A 19,801-nucleotide genomic window follows, 5' to 3' on the forward strand; every position below is an offset into this window, starting at 1 on the left:
TGTGCATTGGTTCATATCACTACTACTGCAGGTAAAACCATCATCCAAAACCAGGCTGATACATCTAGTAAACACCACAGCTAAGAGTCCAGACCTCTCACCTCTTTATTTGTATAAATAATACACAATTGAAACATACTAAAATACAAACTAAACTTTTGCTAGGCCGCCATTATATCATACCAGGGTTATAAACTTGCAGCCACAAGCCTTCCTGTTCCCAGCCTCAAGGACTGCTGTTATGTCCCAACACACAACTCTATTCTAAAAGTTTCCAGAGTTCATTCTTAAGCCCCAACAGGCACACAGGTAAGACTCTTGGTTATGCTTCTGAGACAGCCTATTGTGGAGGTATTTGGTGATGCAAATGGGTATACAAAAAATAACATGAATGTAGTTGTTTACACTTTTTGAACTATAGGTGGAATCTCAGGTCCAGAATTACCGGATGCTCATGAAGAAGCAGGACAAATTTTTCAAGCTGGTTGCCAAAGCTCAGAAAATAGATAAGGGAATCAGTTCACAGAGGTAATCTTGTCCCGTCAGCCCCTGGCTACACATCACTGTTTAAACCGTCCTGACACTTACAGAAACTGAAGTTCACTGAGATGGGGCTTAGTCATACTGGTAACAATTCTCATAGCTATATCGCTCATTTAAGTATGGCAAACAAATCAAATTAGGTGAGTGTGTACCTAAAGTATAAACACACAGATGCATTTTAATTCTACCAGCAGAACTGCTCATTAACAAGGGGGGGAAAAAAAGCCCAAATTTTGCCACTTTTACATGGGAAAAGTTCTAACATTCAGGCCATTTGATGAGGCAGAGGACCTTACACTGAAACTCAGCAAGCAGGATGTTTCCTCCTGACATATACAAGAAGGTGAGAGTTCCAGGCCCTTAAAATTGTGGTTTAAGAAAAAAAAACAACAACCAATACTATAGGCCTGAAACTGCCAAATTCCACCATGTCACAACAACAATCATTCACAGATTTGATTTTCATCTCCACATTAATCTCTAGTGACAAAGTAATTCACAGATAAAAACTTTCCAGGGTGACAGAAAGTGTTCTGCATCCCTAGGTACCTCCAAACATCGCAGTTACACTTCTAAGTCTATTGACAGTACATGAAAAACTTTCAAATTAATTGTATAACCACTGGAGAAATGTATCCTGAAACAGGGGTAACCTTGATGAAACTACTCTCATTGCCCTGTAGCACTGCAGTAGACAACCATCGATCCTCTACATTTAAGTTAATTAAAGCAAACCCGCTGCCTGTAAAGCACACATTAGGACTAGATGGAGATAGGGATGAAAGGACTAAATGCCTCCCAACCCATCAAACTATTCTTTACAAGTTTGAAGGGGGAAGAGCAATCAATACCACCTGCATTAACATCACAGCCCTTCTACTATTGTACGTAAGTAGGATCTAGAATACTATCCACAGCAGACACCACAAGTATAAAGTTACCTATTCTTACATAAACAAAAATGAAATAACTTCAAATAAGAACTCGCTCTTGTCAGACAGGGAACACCAAAAATGTTAACATGTAAAGCAAGCAAAAAAAGAACTGTAAAATAACAGATAATAACTGGTATAAGGGAACTTCTCTGGTTAAAAGAACACGCAGTATGCAATCTTTCAAATGCAGTAAGTATGATGTCTTGGTCTGCTTGAAAAAGCAGGAGAATTAGGAATACCTGGTTTACTAGAAAATATACACAACGCTGACACATCTACCTCCTGGTACTCCTTAGATTTTTTTTTTCATTCCTGCATTACCCTGTCCTTTTTATTGTCTCCCCTACAACACACATGCCCAATTTTCTTTCACTTTCTGTACATATGCGATGCTTACTAGTCTTGACTTCATGAAATAAAAATCACTTCACCTCAGAATTACATGTCTACACCAAGAAACACATGAAAACTAAAACTTAAATTTCAAAAGAATTTAAAGCAGCCCAGTGTTCAGTTCTTACCAACTGAGAAAGATTCTAATGGAATAATGACATGATTTGACACAATTTGTTCCAGCTTTCATAGAATAAAATGCCTTTTGCATATGTTTCAAGACATCAACCGCAAGTGTTACTGGTGGTTTTATTCACCCATTTTTATCCTTTGAACAAGAGCACTGTATCTCAAGTGCTGTGCAAATTTCTGGGGTTTTCTCCATAAAACTGGATGAGCATCATATGATCAATGGAAGAAGATAAACTGGTCAACTCTGCTAAGTGAGAAACACACACCCCCCTTAACTGATTACCCTTAAGTAACAGAAATCAATAAACACCTTGATAAATATAAATTATGGCAACATTTGAAGACACATGTAAATCACACATGTATCTTAGCTATGCTTTACAGATAGAAACACAACTAAAGAAAAGTATTCAAAACACAGAGGACCACATTTATCTGCAACGTTCCCAGATGCCACTTAGGAACTAGGTTTTACAGAAAACACCATGGAGGTTTCAGAAGTTACAGTAAACACACACCACACCACCTTTTGGCTTAAAGCATTCATCCAAGAAGTCACACTCAAATTAGGTTGTTTAAAATGGATAATCTGTAGACTGCTCACAGCAATTACTCCAGTTTTAATTAGCAAGACTTAGGCCCAGAGGAGTTCGTGAAGTCCGTTTACGAATCTGTAACAACCCAGAGCCCAGAAATGTGACCAGACTCAACCCTTAAGCTTAACAACTCCTTAGTTCTCAAAACAGTGAGCTCTCTTACAGTTGGGAAATCAGCATCGCTGGCTCCAGCCTACCTGACCTAACAAGGACAGACACCCGTGGTGCAAACAAAACCATGCTGCTCCTATCTCTGCGCCCCAATTTAACCGTTTATAATCCCCTCCCGCCGCGTCAGACACCGTTGCAGTTCCACTTACAAGCCTACGCTAAAAAATAACAAATGCAAAGCTAAAGCTTGCCAGACCTGCCACCTCCTCAGTGCAGCTGCACCGGTGAGAAGCCGGGCACAGCTTCTTCCCGAAACGCCGCAACAGGCAGCGGGCCACGGCGGCGTTCCTGACAGCCCCCCCCGCCCCAGAAGCTCCCCCAGCCCTGTCGAAGGCAGGGACCCCCACCCCGGGGCGGCTGAGGCGCGGGCCGGGCCGGATCACTCCACTCACTTGCCCTCCTGGCAGTCATAGAGAACGATGGAGTCGTCGTCACTGCTGGAGATGACGGTCTCGCCGTTGGGGCTGAAGTCGAAGCAGTTGATCTTGTCCGAGTTCTCGCGGAAGACTTTAGCCACGCGGAAGCTCCGCAGCACGTTGTCCGTCAGCTTCATCCCGCCGCCGGGCCAGGCCGGGCCGCGCCGAGGGCGGCGGCGGCGCTGAGGTGAGCCGGGCGGGGCTCCGGGCGGCGGCAGGAGCGGACGGGCAGGGCCTCGCGGGGCGGCGGGGATCGGCAGAGGACAGGGAGGGGCGGCGGGCCGGGGCGGGCGGCGCCCTCTGGCTCAGTTCGGCCCGCTCAGGCCGCGGAGAGGCGGCTCCTCCTCATTGTGTCCGCCATCTTGCTGCTCCGGGAACGGTAGGGGGCGGCGCGCGGGGCACCCTGGGAAGGGGGAAGGGGGGGCGCGCGCTCGGCCGCGGCGGGGCGTTGGGGCTGCTGGGCGGGGGGCGGGCACGCGCGCAAGGCCTGCCGGGATGGGGGGCGGGGCTCAGCGGGCGGCACCCGGCCGCCATGTTGAGTGTGGCAGGGAGCCCCGCTTTGACCCCGCGGGGTCCCGGGTAGGAAGGGGCGACTCAAGGTAGGGTCGGGAGGCCGCGGCGAGGCCGAGCCGTCACCGCCCACCCACCCGTGCCTCGCTGTGACGGGAGGGAGTCGGGGTGAAGGGCATGACGTCATCCCGTAAGCGGGCAACGGCTTCGCGCCGCTGGCGGGCGTCACTTCCGGCGTCGCGTGGCTGGAGGGACGTGAGGTGAAGCTGCGCTCCCGCCGCCGGGCCTGTGCGCTGCGGCCGCGTTCAGCCACCCCCGGGCGGGCTTTACGCTGCGCAGAATGTGCCCGGTGCGGGATTTAACGTATTTCTCCGCGTTTTCTGCGGTAACTGGCCAGGAAGCGGCGTTCGTGGGGCTCTTGGCCTACGCCGACCTCCCAGTTGGGCCGTAGGGAACCGCAGAGACATGGCGGGGAGCGCCCCCCCGCCCCCCAGGCGATCTGCCCTGTCCATCGCAGAGCCAGCTCCTCAGCGGCGGGAGGCCTTTCCCGCAGGTATCTGCACCCACTGCGAGGCCAGGGTTAGGTTCCCCTCCTATACACAGCGATCGCTTTCTCATTCCTTTCTCCCCTACTTTAAGTTCAATTATGAGGCTTTTTTAATTTCCCAGTATTTTTTATTCTAAAACCTGGCCTCCAAGCAGTATTGCGGCTTTACACCACATGAGATGTAAAAGATGAGCAGCACACGTTTCACCTTTGAGAAAGATGCCTTGGCTTCTGAAGTTCCAACACAGACACCCTGGAACTGTTACTTTTTCCCATCGGGAATCTCGATGTCAGGCTCTGTGTTCATGTTTTTGTTCATCTCTTACCTTAAAAAGTTATTTCTGGAGTATAGTAGGACCTGCTATTTTAATTTTAAAACAGCTATTTAAAATAGCACCACACTATTTTAATTTTAGAAGAACACCAGATCTATTTTCATTTCAGTCCCCTAGAAACTCAGAATCAAAAGAAGGGGAAAAAAATGCCTTCATAAATGTTGATTGCCTTTTCCATTCATAGTCTCGGCAACAGCTTGATTTTGCTTTTAGAATACTATTGCCCTCCTGTGGTCAAACAACAGTAAGTCTGGGAACTATTGTCAAAGGTCTGCTTCCATGTCATTGAAACATGTTTAATTATTTTGTATGTATTGTTAATTATCTGTGTATATGATTTAGTTGAACAAAAGTTTTTTTCTCAGATTACTTGCTTTTACTGTTTGCTTACCAGAGTTCACCATTACAGGTTTAGACATCTAACCCGATTCACCCTTCCATGCTGTGATGGGACTGCCTCATTGGAATGATTCATCAATTTTTACTTTGAAACAGAGACCAGATTTTCACACCAGACTCTTAAGGAGACTCAACAAAAGACGCCTTCCTTACTTCTGAGAGTCTCAGGGTCAGCTATCCCATTGCAGGTCAGTTCAAACCTACCACTGATTTTTAATATGATGAGAGATTTTAGAGAAGCATGAGCCTCTTGCATACTGTAAATTGCATGATCAAAGCTTGGATTATCTCATCTGGGCCCTGAAGGTGACTCACCAATACCATCATAAGACAATTTACTTCAAAACACCTACAGTACTTAGCTAAGTTTTAGAGTTGTATAACACCGTGGGTTGTTGATTTGATATTTTGTCACTCCCTTTTTATTCTTTCTTCTGCCTTTCTTCCTAATCATTGGAACTCAGTTTGTCAGTTTATACCAAACTGGAATTTATCTGGCAGGATAATTGGACCTCCTAGCAAAGTGTCACATTAAGTAGGAATTACGGATAATGCCCCTAGTTAATGGAAAAAATGTTTAATTCCTGCTTGAGTAATATTGATCAAATGCAGTCAGTCGTCCTATGCATTTCTATAGTGGATACCACCATAACCTGCACAATACAGACGGACCTGTGCTTGCTCAGATGGGTTGAGTGAATTTCAGAGAGATGCTTCTGGAAATGACACAGCTCAAGTGAATATATTTCTGTTGGACTCTGCTGGGAGTGATGATTCTCGGTGGGTAACAGTTATGTCTGGAGGCTTGTGTGGAGGACTTGTATCCTGCAACTTGGCATCTCTTTATGGGCTCTTGAAACTAAGCGTGATGCTCCAGAGCATCGAACACTGTTCCTGCTCTTACAACACAGAATCACAGGAGTGTAGGGAGAAGGGACCTCTGGAGCTGCCTGTTCCACCCTTCTGCTCAGCGCAGGACCAGCACCACCACAAGATCGGCTTGGCCATGGCTTTGTCTAGTGAAATCCTGAAAACCACCTAGCATGGAGACCACGGCTTTTTTGAGTGGCCTGATTCAGTGCCATGCAACCCTCTCGATAAACAGCTTTTTGCTAATGTCCAACACAAACGTCCTGACCTGCAACTTGTGGCCATTGCTCCTTTCTGCCGCTACCAAGAAGGGCTCATCTCCACTGTCCTTATAATCACCCTTCAAGTAGTTGTAGCTGTTATTAAGTTGCTCCTTAGTTGCTTGCACCACTTGGTTCCCAGGCCATGCTGATGCATGGGGATCCTGCCCCAGCAGCAAAACTTCACACATCTTGCTGAGCATCATGAAGTTTCTGTTGGCCCTGACCTTGAGTTTATGACTATTCCTCTGGAAGGTGACTCTATTGGCACTTCCCCCAAATCAGGCACTCTGCACTACTCTCCAGGTCACTAATGAAGCCACAGGGTGACATGAACTCCAACAGATTCCCTGTTGATTACCAGCTGTCAAGTGGATCCTGAGCCACTGATTTTTACCCCCTGAGCCCAGTGGTCAAGCTGTTTTTCTTCGAGTCTTAACTGTGTTTGCCCATCCCACGCTTCTTCAGCATGCCCATGAGAATTGTGTCAAAAACCTCACTAAAGTCAAGGTAGATTACATCTGCTGCTTTCTGCTTTCCCCGTAGCTTCTTGTCTCAGCCTAGAGGGCAGCTGTAATTCTCATCCTGTGACTGATTAATATTCCTGGCTCTTTCTCCTCTTATGCTGTTTCCAACTGAGGACCTCATAATTTTTTGCTATTAATCCCGAAGATCATGACCTTGTATTTTGCAGTACTGAATTTCGACCCCTTTCTAGTATTCCAGTCCTCAAGGCTGGCAACTTTTCATCTTCTCTAGAATACTGTGATCCTTCCCTGTATTTTAAATGACTCTCAACTTTGATTGCAAGTTGACTCAAAATAGGGAGTTTGAGAAATTACAGCATGAAAGGAAGTAGACTTGGCATGAACTTGGCTTCAGGGTAGTACTTTTCTGCGTTGAGCTACAGAATGATTTTTTAGTGAAAATTTTTTCTTCCCTGCAATCCCCAGCACATGGGAAAATCATTTCCAAAAGGTAGATAGAGAGTGAAGGGTGTGTGACCTAGAAAAACTAGTAAGATGCATATGTCAAATCCAGTTAATTTTTTTACTAATGATACTGATCTATATATATATAAAATGCTGAACAGAACACTTAGCTTCCCTGTATTTGGCCTTAGGCTACATTCCCCATCAAAGGCAAAGAGACCATGTTGACACTTTCCTGGTGAGTAAATCAGTCATGAGAGCAACATATTTCTTTTCCAAGAAACATATAGAAAGCCATGTATTGGAAATTAGGACTCCTGGGTTTCCCAGAGCTCAGCATATTCTTGAAGCAAAGATATTCAGACTCCATCCTACTTTCTCCCTTACACACCTAGCAAACCCTCTCTACAGCTCTGTGGTCTCACCATACTGCTTCTGTCCACCATCACCCTCTTTCCCAGTTATGAATGCAGGAGCGCCACAGTGAGTGAGAGTAAAAGGACCTTTCACCCTGTCCCTGCATGCCCACTTGTGTACTGGACCCTTCACAGCTGACCAGTCCATCCCAGCCGCAGACATATTCTTTTTTACAAAATGTGAATGAGGCAGTGTGGTAATTTTATGCAAATCCATGTGCAGATTAAAAAAATTAATCAAATTCTGAAATTTTCATTTAAAGAGATTAGTCTTGAAAAATCCCCCATCTAATCCTCCCAGAATAGTCACTTGGAACAAACCTTCACCACTTTGTTTTCCTCCTGGGCTTAGTGCATCTCCTGGAAAATTTTCTTGTAATGCTTTTGGGACCATCTGGAGCAGCAAGTTTGAGTTTATGCAGGGCTTACCCGGCAAATTAAAGTTGATATATCAAATGATAGAAAAGATGTGTCCATAAGTGGGAACATGGGAGTTTAAGGCAGTAAAATCTCTGCTCTGTTGTATTTCATAGGTAAACTCCCATGATAATGCATAAAAAACGGAAGCGGTAAGCGTTGGTGAATCTAACGGTAATTTACGTACCAAGAGGCCAGAAGAAAGTCATGCAGCAAGAAAAACGAGTAGCAAGAGACACTGCTAAAACTTGCTGTGTCTGGTGGTTTACTGCTGTAACAAAGATGTAATCTGTTAGAGCCCGAGCTCAAAATTATCCTCAAACAATTGGGGTTTGATCCAGTGCCATCTCAAATATTTTCCAAGCCCCTCAGGGGTTTTGGAGTTGACCCTGTACACGGTGGGCCAGCCACCAATCATTGCCACACTAGGGGAAATCCAGACAAGACCCGATGACATTAAAAATAAACTAACATAGACTCCTGAAGTTCTCAGTTAAATTAGACATCCTGGAGCATTAATATACAGCATCCTCTGATCTTGCAGCACCTGAAATGCTTGGGATGTGTGATTGGGTTGGCCTGCACCAAGCCCAATTGCCCCAACTTCAAGAAAACCACAAGCCCGTGATGCAAAGCCTTGAACAACCCTCCAACTACAGCACCTGGAATAGCTCAGCTTTGCCCAGCGATGGCAGACTGGCCCCTAGAAGGGAATATTTTTCTGGTTTTCAAGTACCTGCCATGGAGCAAGGTGCTGGCTCATTTTTCTCATTGCATGGGCATGGCCAGCTCATTTGTTCACTGTTTTCTTCCCCAGTGTGACTCCCAAATTATGGCTCAGACTCTGCCCCCCTGTGTCCACGCTTTTGGTCTCATGCCACCATCTAATTTACCTGGCAGCTTACCACATTTCTGCCCCTAGTGCTGGATTGTTTCTGTCTCCCTCTGACTTTGGCTCCTTGCCTGCAGAATTGCTTTAATTAAAAAGTTAATGAAAGGTAATGTGAATAAGCGCTTTGCCCATATTTTATCATAGTCCAGCTCCTCTTCCTCCCTCTTTCCCAGAGAAAGTGAAAATGAGGAACTGGGGTTTTGCTGCTTTTTGTTGTGAGAGTTAACAATGGAAATTCCTGCAGACTTAGGAAGAGCCCTATGAAGAAAGAACTTATGATGGTAACGCACGCAAACAAGTATGTAGATGGTGAACATTATTCATCAATGAAAGCTAGGGAAGTTTTAATTTAAAGGGGATTAATCTAAACCCCTTACAACCCTCCTGCTCTCTTTGGAACAGGCAATTCTTAGCATTTTCCTCCTAAACTTTGTGCAAACTTCTAGAAAAAATTTCAAAAGACTATACCCCAACTCCAAATTATCCTGACCAGGGACAAAGGGAAGGTATAAAACCCAAGCCCCGCTAGTGCCTGTAACATGTCACCCTATATCCGTATAGATAGAAGAGGGCTCGTTCATCCCTATCTGATTTCCCTGAGAAACTGGGGAACAAAGATTAGTGCGTGAAGCAATGAGTCACAATATCAGACCCTTCTTCCAGCCCAGATTCCTCCCAGCCAGCAGTGGGAAGAGGAAAATGCAGGATTGTGAGGATGTAATTTCCCCACATGCAATACACAGCAGCTAACTGGCAATTACATCATTTCTAGACCCACCATCCACGGAGCAGTCTGAGAGCTGCCATGTGGATTATTTTTCTTTCCAAGGCTGCCTATGCTTTGGTGTGGGGTGACGTTCAGTTCTCTTGATCTTGTTTTTAAAGCCCTAGTAAAATGAGTAGGAGTTTTATTTTTTGTTAATATCTACCATGGATCGCATAGCACTGATTTATAGCTGTTCCCTGATGACATTTAGTACCCAGTGCCTGAGACTGTATAAATAAATTACATAAAAATGGATTTGTGGCATCATTAGCAGCACCCTCATTCCAAGGGGAGCCTCCAGTGAGCCTGCGTGTCTAATGAGAGCTGACAAGGAGCAGAGTTACACACCAAGAGCTCCGAAGCTCATGGGTCTGTGCCAAATCTAGCTCTCTGTTGCATTGGTGTAAAGTTGGATAACCTCTGACTGCAAGGGGTTTTTACACTGCATTTACTCTGCACTTACACCTGTGCGCTGAGATCAGTGTCAGGCGCCGTGCCCTAAAATCCGTAGAAGCAATGGAAAGATGCGTGCTGACTTAACAGACTCTGGATCAGGCCTTGATGGTTAAAATACAATCTGAGTTCAGAGTGCAGAAAACAGATTACATGCCTGCTATTGTAGTGAAATGCTTTCCAGAGCAAGCATTAGCAGTATGTACACAAGTGCCAGATGAATTAAGCTGGCATTTATTTTTTTTCAGCTCCAGTAGGAGAGGATTGCTTTTAAACAACTTGCGCCTGCTGTGTCGTGTCTGGAGTTGGAGCTGAATGGAACCTCTGGGAGGGCACGTGTGACAGGAGCCGCAGTTGCGGGTCTGGTTGTGCTCAATTCCCCTGGTCTTCAGGGTCAGCCGTGCATAGAAACATCCAGGCAGAGATACAGCCTGTTAAAGGCTTTGGGGCTTTATTTTCTTAAACTCCCCTGGCTCCATTTAAGCCTTTTTTGCCAACCACTTCTGCAAACCCTGTATTGAAGCTCAGATGAGGTGACCTGGGGCAGGATGTACCTCTGTTTTCTAACACCTTCCTCTGATTGCGCTGTGCTACCAGGTGAATCAGAGACCTGCTGGGAACCGAGATGCTAATCTCAGTTCCTGAGACACAGGAATTCACTGGTGTTAGCATGGTTACTCTGACCCTCATTACAAGAGGGCTGAGGCTCAGTGGTTTAAACTGCTGGTAGCATCAGCTGCCATGAAGTTGAAGAGTCTAGTAACTAAGTGGTCAGAACACGCTGTCTTTTATCCTTCTTTCTCCTCATGATTGAAAAGCCAGTCCTTCTGACCAGTATCTAAAGAGAGTATAGATAAGTAGTTTATCTGCCTTGCATTTTGCCTTTAAAATTTGTTTCTCCTAAGTATTGAAACATTTACAGTTGGACTTGATGATCTTAAGGGTCTTTTCCAACTTAAATGATTCTTGGATGTTTTTTCTCTGGCTGTATGATTCTCCATATAGTTTTACCTGCAGGTTCCTTGTCCAATAGATCTCAGAGTGTGCCCAAGTTTCATTGTGTGAGAAGGTTTTCACAGAGCCTTTGGGTCCTTTCAGCAAAATGAGGCAGATTTAGACCCAGAGGAGCTGTTGGAAAGCTTGTCTGGTTTAATGATTAACACCTTGCAGTGCTATGGGAGTGTTAGGATAGCGAGACCTCTGGACTTGTGAGCTGTCCCAGAAGAAGCTGTCCATTGGCCTTGCACTGAAACACATCCATTTACTAGAGAGAGAATTAACTCTCTCAGGTAGTTTGAATGGGTCTGTGATCAAGTGTGTTGCCCAGGCTGCTTCAGCCTCCTGGCACCCTGCCTTAATTGCCTGCACCATAATTGCCATGAGCAGGAGAGATGCAGATCACAAGGATCTTTGATCCTGAGAAACCAGCAGTGAGCTTGCTGCCAGTTAACAGAAGGAAGGAGGAATGCTGGGAGGGAATAGATGCATGTGTGTTGGCAGGGGCTGCCTTTCCTCTGTCAAGACAAGTGTCTGCCCTTGAGCAGTTGAAATCTTTTGGTCCCCATGCAGATCTGTGGCATATAATGCTAATACTCAGTGGAGACTAGCTCAAATGGGCTTTCACAGACACAGCTGGCAACGTTGCCTGGATCTGAAGTCTTATTTGGGCTCTAAATGTGATTTTAATGGATAATGAGAGAATTAAAAAATAAAGGCAAATGAAACCTTCTGTTAATTTGCTCTTTGGTGGGGAAACCTCATTACTGGTCTCTCTGTGGCCACCAGGAGCAAGGGATCAGGCAGCCAGCAAGCTTGTTGTCTCTCCTAAGTCTGTGCCTGATGCTGCAGGGACACATGGGGCAATGCGCAGCCAGAGAATGAGATCAGCATTTGGCTAGCACGAGGAAGGAAGTTAATGTAGTGAAAAGCTGTTCCACCCAGACGCCCTGCTCTCTCCAGGACAGAGAGCAGCTTCCACATTTTGGAAAGATGTCAAATGCTGAGCAAATAGAAATGATGGCTTGCCAGTGGCAAATCCACAGGGAAGAAGCTGGCTGGCAGGGCTCTCCTCCCCTGCAGGAGGTGGTGGGATTGCAGGGGAACCACAAGCTGACAGGTGGTTTGAATGTGACACTGCCCTTCCCTCCCTCCTGCCTAGGGAGAGGTTTGAAAATGCTGTTGATATGGCACCTTAATCTAGAGGAAACAGGAGCTAGAGCTCCATGGTTCATGTTTTGCCCTCCCTGCTCTTTCTGTGACAGCCCTGTCTCTTCTACTAGTGAAAATGTTCACTTTCCCTTGCAGTTTGGAGGGTGCCAGCTGCCCCAGCTCTCAAGGCCTTGTCAGTGTTGGCAGAGTGTGTACAAGCCCACCCCACCAAGCAGCCTGACTCAGCCTGGCCACCCTGTGCAGCATGTCCCTCCGTGAGCACGCACTGTTCCTCTTCCGCAGCGCGGTGGGCACTGTCCAGCCAGCTCTGATGCTGCAGAGAGCTGTGAAGCTCCAGGGAGATGGGTGCCCTCAACTGCTGGTGAAAGGCCGGGCCTTTCCAGTGAAGAGGGACCTGTACCTGGTGGGTTTTGGCAAAGCTGTGCTGGGGATGGCTGCAGCAGCAGAAGAGATCCTGGGAGACCACCTCGTTCGGGGGATCATCAATGTGCCGCTAGGCATCCAGGAGAGCCTTCAGCGAGCAGGAATGCGGTAAGGGGGAGTGTGTCTGGACAGTTTGGCTGGGTAGGCTGCCAGATTTGTCCTCTGTGGGTGTTGCTGTGAACCCCTTCAGTCCTTTCCCACTGCTTTCATTCTGATGCCCACCCCATCCACCACACCACCCTGGTCTTCAACCACCATCACATCCCAGTGACACCAGCAACACAGCCCATCTCTTGTGCTGGATGCGCTCTCTTCTCAGCCCTGGGGAAGAGACACTCAGCAAAGGCTACCTCCCTGTCCTGGTCACTTGCTGTGTGTCTCTGGTGCACCAGGCCCATTTCCCTGCTGAGTGTCAGACAGTCTGGCTGCCTGTGTTCATGTCAGTGGTGTGATGGCTTCTCTTACCTCACCAGGGAGATGCTGCTGAAGCCACACAGCAAAATCCAGGTCATCGAAGGTGCCAAGAACAACCTCCCGGACCCAGCGGCTCTGAAGGGAGCAGTTGCCATCCAGGAGCTGGCTGAGGGTCTGACTGCAGATGACCTGCTCCTTGTGCTCATCTCCGGTAGTGTGGGGATCCCAGGGAATGGGCTCTACTGAGGACCCTCCAGCTGCCTGCCCACCCATGGCTGTGCAGCAGGGGAGCGCTGTGCTGTGCTGGCCCTTTCACCACTGACACTTGGACCTCTGATTTTTCCTCTCCCTTCTCCTGTCAGCCTTTCTCCAGGGATTCACCAGGGTAGGGCACAGGGCTGTCTGCTGCTGCAGTGGATACGCTGCCTCCCAGCCCTGGGGAGAGGCTGAGCTGCGCAGGCTGGATCCTGCAGTTGTGCCACCACTGTGAGATGGCACCTCTGGCCACAGCCTGCCAGCTGCTCCCACCTCTTGGCATTTTTTCCTGCCCCATCCTTACATTTGGACATGCAGCCTTGGAGAAGCAAGCACCTGGTGAACTTGCATGCTCCAAATTTGTGCAGGGGGGCGAGTCTGTAAGCTGAGATTTGGGATGGACCTTTGCCAGGGCTTTGCCGCTTCCCAGCCAGTGGAAAAGAGGCCCCCAGGCTCCAACATCAGCTGCACACCTTGCAGTGTCAGCCCTGAACACCCTCAGGCCCTGGCTTCTTCGCCCCAGGCTCTCCCCAGACCCAGGGTTGTGTAGGGAAGGTGGGTAGTGTGCATCAAAGGGATGTAGTGACATCACCCCAACCTGAGTTCAGCTGGGTGGGTGGCTGTCACAGGGCAAAAGCATGCAGGGGCTTGGAGCAGCTCAGTAGAAAACCCTTGATCTCCTCTGCTCAGTGATTGTTCTGTGGATGCTGAAGCTGGATCTGGTGCAGAGGGAGAGTGCCGCTAGGCAAACACCCAAGCAACTGGAATCTAGCTGCACTTGCTGGGGATTCCCGTGGGCTTCCTCCCGTCCTTTGACTACGGGGATCTCCAAGAGACTTCTCAGCCCTTCAGGAAGCCTGTACAGGATCTCCCCGTGGCTGTGACTCCCTATGCATGTGCACTCCCACACAGCAGCCGGTCCCCAACTGCTCCTGCCTCTCAGCTAGATCCCTGGCTATTGACTGAAACACAGGCATTTGCATTTGTTTTTCTTGCTCATCATGTTTTATTGATGCTGATTTGTCTCAAACCTCTGAGCAGGCTTTGCCTTTTGACAGTAGCTTTCAGCTATACTTCTGTGTATGTTCACTCTCTGCTCAGATCTTGCTGCTTTCTACTCTGTATTTGCCATCCATTCCACTTTTCTGTCAGAACCTTTTTTCTTGCTGATTTTTCTGCATTTTCAGTACCCACTTGTATAAGACAGGATTCCCATCAATGAAGCTATCACCCTGGACTCTGGGTGTGCTTTTTCCTTTGCATTACTCCATCCCCCTTTCCTTTCCTCCTGAGCCTAGATGAGCACAGTTCAGCAGCTTCCGATCTCGCTGCAGCCATAGCTAGTGTTTGTACACACTGTCCTGAATAAATGGAGCCAGCAAAGCTGTGTCTCTATCTGCTTAGTGCTGACTGCTGTACGAGTCATGGAGGCCGTGCTTGCTGCTCACCCATCCAGGTAGCCCTTGAAATTCAGTGTGATGACACACGAGTAGCCTGACGCAGTGGGGATAGTAGTTGCTGTCTCATCCCTGCAACACTGCAGGCATGCAGTGCCCTGGTCTGGTGAGCTTTACACTTCCTGGGTGAGGTGTAGCTGACTGCAGACAGTGCAAGACAGCAGTGATAAAACCCCATTGGCGAAGAACGAATTCTCCAGAGATTTTAGCATAGTTCCCCAATCACCTCTGCCTGGTGAGGGAAGAGGAAAGGCTTATATGTAGAACAGCCTTGCTTTACTTCTGTTTTCCTTTTCTTGCCATCTCTTCTGCATTCTAGGGGGTGGATCTGCCCTACTGCCTGCTCCCATCCCTCCCATCCTCCTCGAAGAGAAGGAGAAACTCACAAAGATGCTGGCTTCCCAAGGAGCTGACATACGGGAGCTGAATATTGTCCGGAAGACTCTGTCCTTGCTGAAGGGTGGAGGGCTGGCCCGACTTGCACATCCCACACAGGTAACCAAAAGGAAGCCCCTGCTTTCCTACAGATCACCCACCTGCTCTCAAAATAGGGGTTTAATCAACTGACCTGCTTGCAGGGGTTTTCTCCTCACTGAGTGAACAACCTTTGCACACTGTGGCTCAGATTTCACTGAGGACCCAAACTCTCAGGGATACGGAGGTGGAAAAAGGGGAATCCATACTCCGCAAATGTTGGCTGGGCCATCACACCAGTCTCAGCAGACCCCAGCCCTCACCGAGCAGGCACCTCCAATGTGCTGGTGCTCCACCACAGTGCTTTCAAGGCTGGGTCCCCTGGGGGCTGTTCTCAGGGCACGCCATCACTGAACTTACACTAGGTTATCAGCCTGACAAGTGCAGCGTCATGAGTTACATCTTCCAGTGTGATGGTCCAGCATCAAAGGACGTTGTAGATCTGTGGGTTCAGGAAGGGCAAGGTGACACTCATGGGACCATAAAACAAAAATGGGTCAAGATCTGCCCATTTTCATCTGCTCTGATGGGTGGCACAAGCAAAACTCAGAGCAGCACTTCTGGCAGGGCTCCTGTGCAGTCACTCATCTCTGCCTCCCACAATAATCCGTGGGCATTCTTTTTGGCAGGTGGTGAGCCTCATCCTTTCTGATGTGATCGGTGACCCCCTGGACATTATAGCAAGTGGGCCCACTGCTGCCAGCTCCCACAGCGTCCAGGATTGCCTTCAGATACTCACCAAATACAATCTGCTGCACAACCTGCCCAAGTCAGTGGAAACAGTCCTGTCCAGCTCTCCCACCAAGCCCACTGCTTCAGAAGACTACTCCCATGTTTGCAACATCATCATCGGGTCAAATACACTGGCTTTAGATGAGGCCAAACGCCAAGCCGAGGGCCTGGGCTACGCCACTCTGATCCTGAGCACAGAAATCTGTGGGGAAGTCGGCCACGTGGCCATGCTCTACTGCCAGCTGATCCAGCTGGTGTGCCTGGGCTTTGCCAGCCTCGGAGAAGGGCCCCTGAGTGATGCGGTGAGGGGGAATCTCCTGCAGCTGGCGGCAGAGCTAGCCATCCCGGGTTTGAACCTTGCTGAGTTTCTACAGACCCTGCGAGAATTAGGGCCTGAAAGACCAGTCTGCATCCTGGCTGGCGGAGAAACCACAGTTCAGCTTCAAGGAAGTGGCAAGGGAGGGAGGAACCAGGAGCTGGCCCTGCGCGTGGGGCTGGGGCTGCACAGGGCACAGGCTATGGAAGTCAGCCCCCCAGGGAGGTGTGAGATTGTCTTCCTTAGCGCGGGAACAGACGGGCAGGATGGCCCAACGGAGGCGGCAGGGGCCTTCTGCAGCCCACAGATGGTGGCTGAGGCGCTGCGAGAGGGCCTTGATGTGGAGGCCTTTCTCCGCAACAACGACTCCTATACGTTCTTCAGCCAGTTCCAAGGTGGGCATCACCTCCTGGTGACAGGCTTGACAGGCACCAATGTCATGGACATCCAGGCCATTTTAATTAGAGCCATGAAGAGATCATGAGAGCTCCCTCCAAAGATATCCAGATACATTTAATTAGGATCAGGGGTAAATGAAGGCAGACAAATGTAAACTGCTTAAATTAGGGCTTACGGTTGAGGGTGCTAATATCTTTAACAGAAAGAATCCACTAATTAGACACATGAGTGGATGTTCACAGCAAAAGCAAGCACTTGTAATTGGGATCAGAGGAAGGTAAGAGGTCACATTACAGACACAGAGGCCGGATTTAACACTTCTGCTGAGAGCCACCACTCCTGTGACTGCTTCAACTATAGTTAAAAGATGTGGGGAGATCAAGACCATAGTAGGGCTGCCAGGGAGAGCCCTCACTGCAGCTGATGCACCTCCACACCCCCAGCTCCAGAGCAGCTCAGCAGTGGGCTTTTGCATGTTCACAGAAGTGCATTACAGCAACTGAAGGATGTAAAATCAATAGCAAGGCCTGCCCAGCTGGAGGCACGGAGGTGCAGGGGGACACAGCGGGAAGGGGACACCCAGCACCCGCTCCACCCGCCACTGCAGTGCCCGGCAGCTCCTCCCACACCAGGTACCTGGGGCAACACAGAGACCCCCAGCCCAGCATGGTGCACACCCAGCAGTGTGGTTAAGGAGCACGTTGGCAGAGAGAAGCATTTGATAATGGACACGTGACACAAAAACAGTGCAGTGTCACAGAGGGTGGTACACCTTCACTGTGCAGCACAAGGAAGGAGACAACTGAGGTGCAGTGGTAAGCCAGCTGAGTGGAGTCCTCTTCTAGCCTCCTTCCCTCCACAGGGACATCTTCCCCGCTGATACCTGTTGGGAGAGCCTTTGTGCCAGCAGTGTGTATGCCATGAGCTTTCACAGTGGTGTTTTCCAACTGCCTAGAAAACAGTCGTGCATCCAGCCTGAGCCACTGACCTTTCTTCTGCGCTGAGGCAGAAGTCGCTGTCACTCTGATTAACTCTGCTAATTCCACAGAACAAAAGGCAAGGAAACCTTCACGCTCAGCTCTCCTGACCCATGCTGCTGAGCTGATCAAAGGGCAAAGCTGCCAGAGCTGTGCTTTGACAGGGAGCTGCTCCCCTGTATATATAAGGACATGGTGGTTATCGTGGTTTTGTCACCTACTGCAGTGCAATATGTGGGAGAGCAGCGATGAGCCATGTTTCCCAGGACATGGAGGCCACAGTGGGGCTGGATTTCAGAAGGGCTCTGCCTGTAGCAACAGGCACGATGACGGTTTTGGCTGGATATTCAAAGGACTTCAGCTCAGCAGCCAGTATGACCCAACAACATCCGACTCCTTTTGAATATCTGCCTGTTTGTTACAGAGCCTAAGCGGGAACTGAGCTCCTTTGAAAAATCCAGCTCTAATTTAATAGGACACGCTTGGCTCAGACTCTTTCCAGACAGACAGACCTACTCCGTGTGGCTGATCTCATCTCGTGACATAAATACACCGTCCTGCCAACACCGTGAGTCGTGGTGTCTCACTGAACAGTCGTTCTGCGGCCTGCTCCAAGATGGATCAGAGGGCGGATTTTTGAGGAGGATGCGACACCTCCTGCTTTCATTTCGAAGCCAATATCTAACAAGTAGGGATATCAGCAGGACCGTCACGGGGCCTGGTATCAATGCCAGGCTGGCAGCTGGCCTGTCTGGGCCACAGCCCAGGCACGGTGTCAAGGCACAAGCCTAGGGATTTCAAAACCTCAGTCTTACCCCAGTGGTTTAAACTCATCCATGCATCTCATTTGTCCTCCGAGTCTGAAGGTCTTCTGTAACATGCCTGAACTTGCTTACGCTGGCAAACAGCTTTGAGATCTGCTGGGGAAAACCTGCCAAGCGTTATAAAGTTTGCTGTGCCCCCGTAATGTCAGGTGACAGTTGCACAGGAGAAGCTGCTTTGTGCTGTGCAGTTTTTTTCCGCAGGTTGCCAGCAGGTCACTGGCAGGTCACCTCCTCCATGCCTGGCATGCCAGCACCACAGGGGCTCTAACATACACAGCGATACAGCCAAAAAGTACAGGCTGCAGCCAGAATAACTGGCTAAAGCTGGCTCCAAAGTGGTGTTAATGCTTCCTGTCCAGTTCTGCTCCAGTGAAATCCAGAGTGACTTCGGTTTCAGGCTCAGGTGCCTGGTAGAAGGGTCACTGCCATCTTCAGCAGCAGGTCTGGCACGCCAGCCTGGGCACGCAGCTGCAGGTCCACTGTACCCCTATGCTCTGCCTGCAGCCCTGCCACATTGCTGAGCACTGCTAGTCCTTGGAGCTGCTGCCTGTGCTGTGTCACAGTCAAATTCAGAAGACCTTGGTCTACCGCTTGCTGCCTTCTCCTGGGAAATGCCTACCACATGTACCCTGAGCAGTGTCCTTGCTTTCTAAACAGTGGCTTTTCACTAGCAATTAAAAAGAGTTTGTGTTGGGGAGGAGAGAAGACTAACAAAAGGTTTGTTGAAAGGATGGAGCTGTTTGAAGTGCACTTCACATCTGCACTCGCTTGGCCTCCATATACGGTTTTTGTTCTTGTCTGTTCTAATGAGGAGATAACAGGACAGGGGGAGGTTGACCACGGACACCCAGGTTACAGAAACACTTTTTCCTCTTCTGGTGCTTCTACCTGGATAAATTGAAGTTCCATTTCTGAGGGGTTGCTTGGGTGGACCCGGTACATCTTCTGCCTAAGGAGGAAAGGAGCTGTGGAGGGTGTGCACCCCTTACAAACAAGGCACTGTTTTATTCCTCTGCACAGTGCTCGGCACAGAATCGTCTGTTACTGCTCCAGCCCAAAGCCAGCTCCATCTGACCTGCGGTCCCTTTGCCAACAGCAAAAGACCCCATGCATGAGCTAGCATACATGGGGCTGCACTGGTCGGGTTTTGCAAGGATTTGTAAGAAGACAGTTGCATCTAAAGATGCAACAGCATTGCTTACCTGCCAGGTAACGATTTGCCTCTGGGCTGTTGGAGCCTGCCAGGAGCAATGACTTTCCCATGGGGAACCTGACTGAGTCACCACAGCTGAGCAGGGCTTTGCAGCTTGCCCATGCTGTCGTGGATGGGATATTAGCATCATGTGAGTGTACCCAGGGATGTGAAGAAACACAGAGT

General features: G+C 48.8%; 2 protein-coding genes across 4 annotated transcripts in view; one reads left to right on the forward strand and one right to left on the reverse strand.

Annotated features, from left to right (window-relative positions):
* Positions 1-3,550, reverse strand: part of WDR82 (WD repeat domain 82) — a 19,673-nt gene extending 16,123 nt beyond the window's left edge. The window contains exon 1 of the mRNA XM_080384451.1: positions 3,163-3,550. Within this exon, the coding sequence (XP_080240577.1) occupies positions 3,163-3,323 (161 nt within the window). The 5' untranslated portion in view covers positions 3,324-3,550. The remainder of the gene's footprint in view (positions 1-3,162) is intronic.
* On the forward strand, positions 3,474-19,056 carry GLYCTK (glycerate kinase). Of its 3 annotated transcripts, none has more exons than XM_080384444.1 (6): positions 3,474-3,565; positions 4,988-5,165; positions 12,288-12,683; positions 13,049-13,200; positions 15,021-15,196; positions 15,805-19,056. In XM_080384444.1, the coding sequence occupies exons 3-6, from the start codon at positions 12,397-12,399 to the stop codon at positions 16,705-16,707; spliced, it is 1,518 nt and encodes a 505-aa protein (XP_080240570.1). In that variant the 5' UTR covers positions 3,474-3,565; positions 4,988-5,165; positions 12,288-12,396; the 3' UTR covers positions 16,708-19,056. The 3 variants fall into 3 exon arrangements, with proteins under 3 accessions (XP_080240570.1, XP_080240568.1, XP_080240569.1); XM_080384442.1 differs by lacking the exon at positions 3,474-3,565 and adding an exon at positions 3,725-4,249; XM_080384443.1 differs by lacking the exon at positions 3,474-3,565 and adding an exon at positions 3,725-4,045.
* Positions 19,057-19,801: the final 745 nt, after the last annotated feature.

Source organism: Falco punctatus, assembly GCF_963210335.1.
Source record: "Falco punctatus genome assembly, chromosome: 4".
Lineage (NCBI taxonomy): Eukaryota > Metazoa > Chordata > Aves > Falconiformes > Falconidae > Falco > Falco punctatus.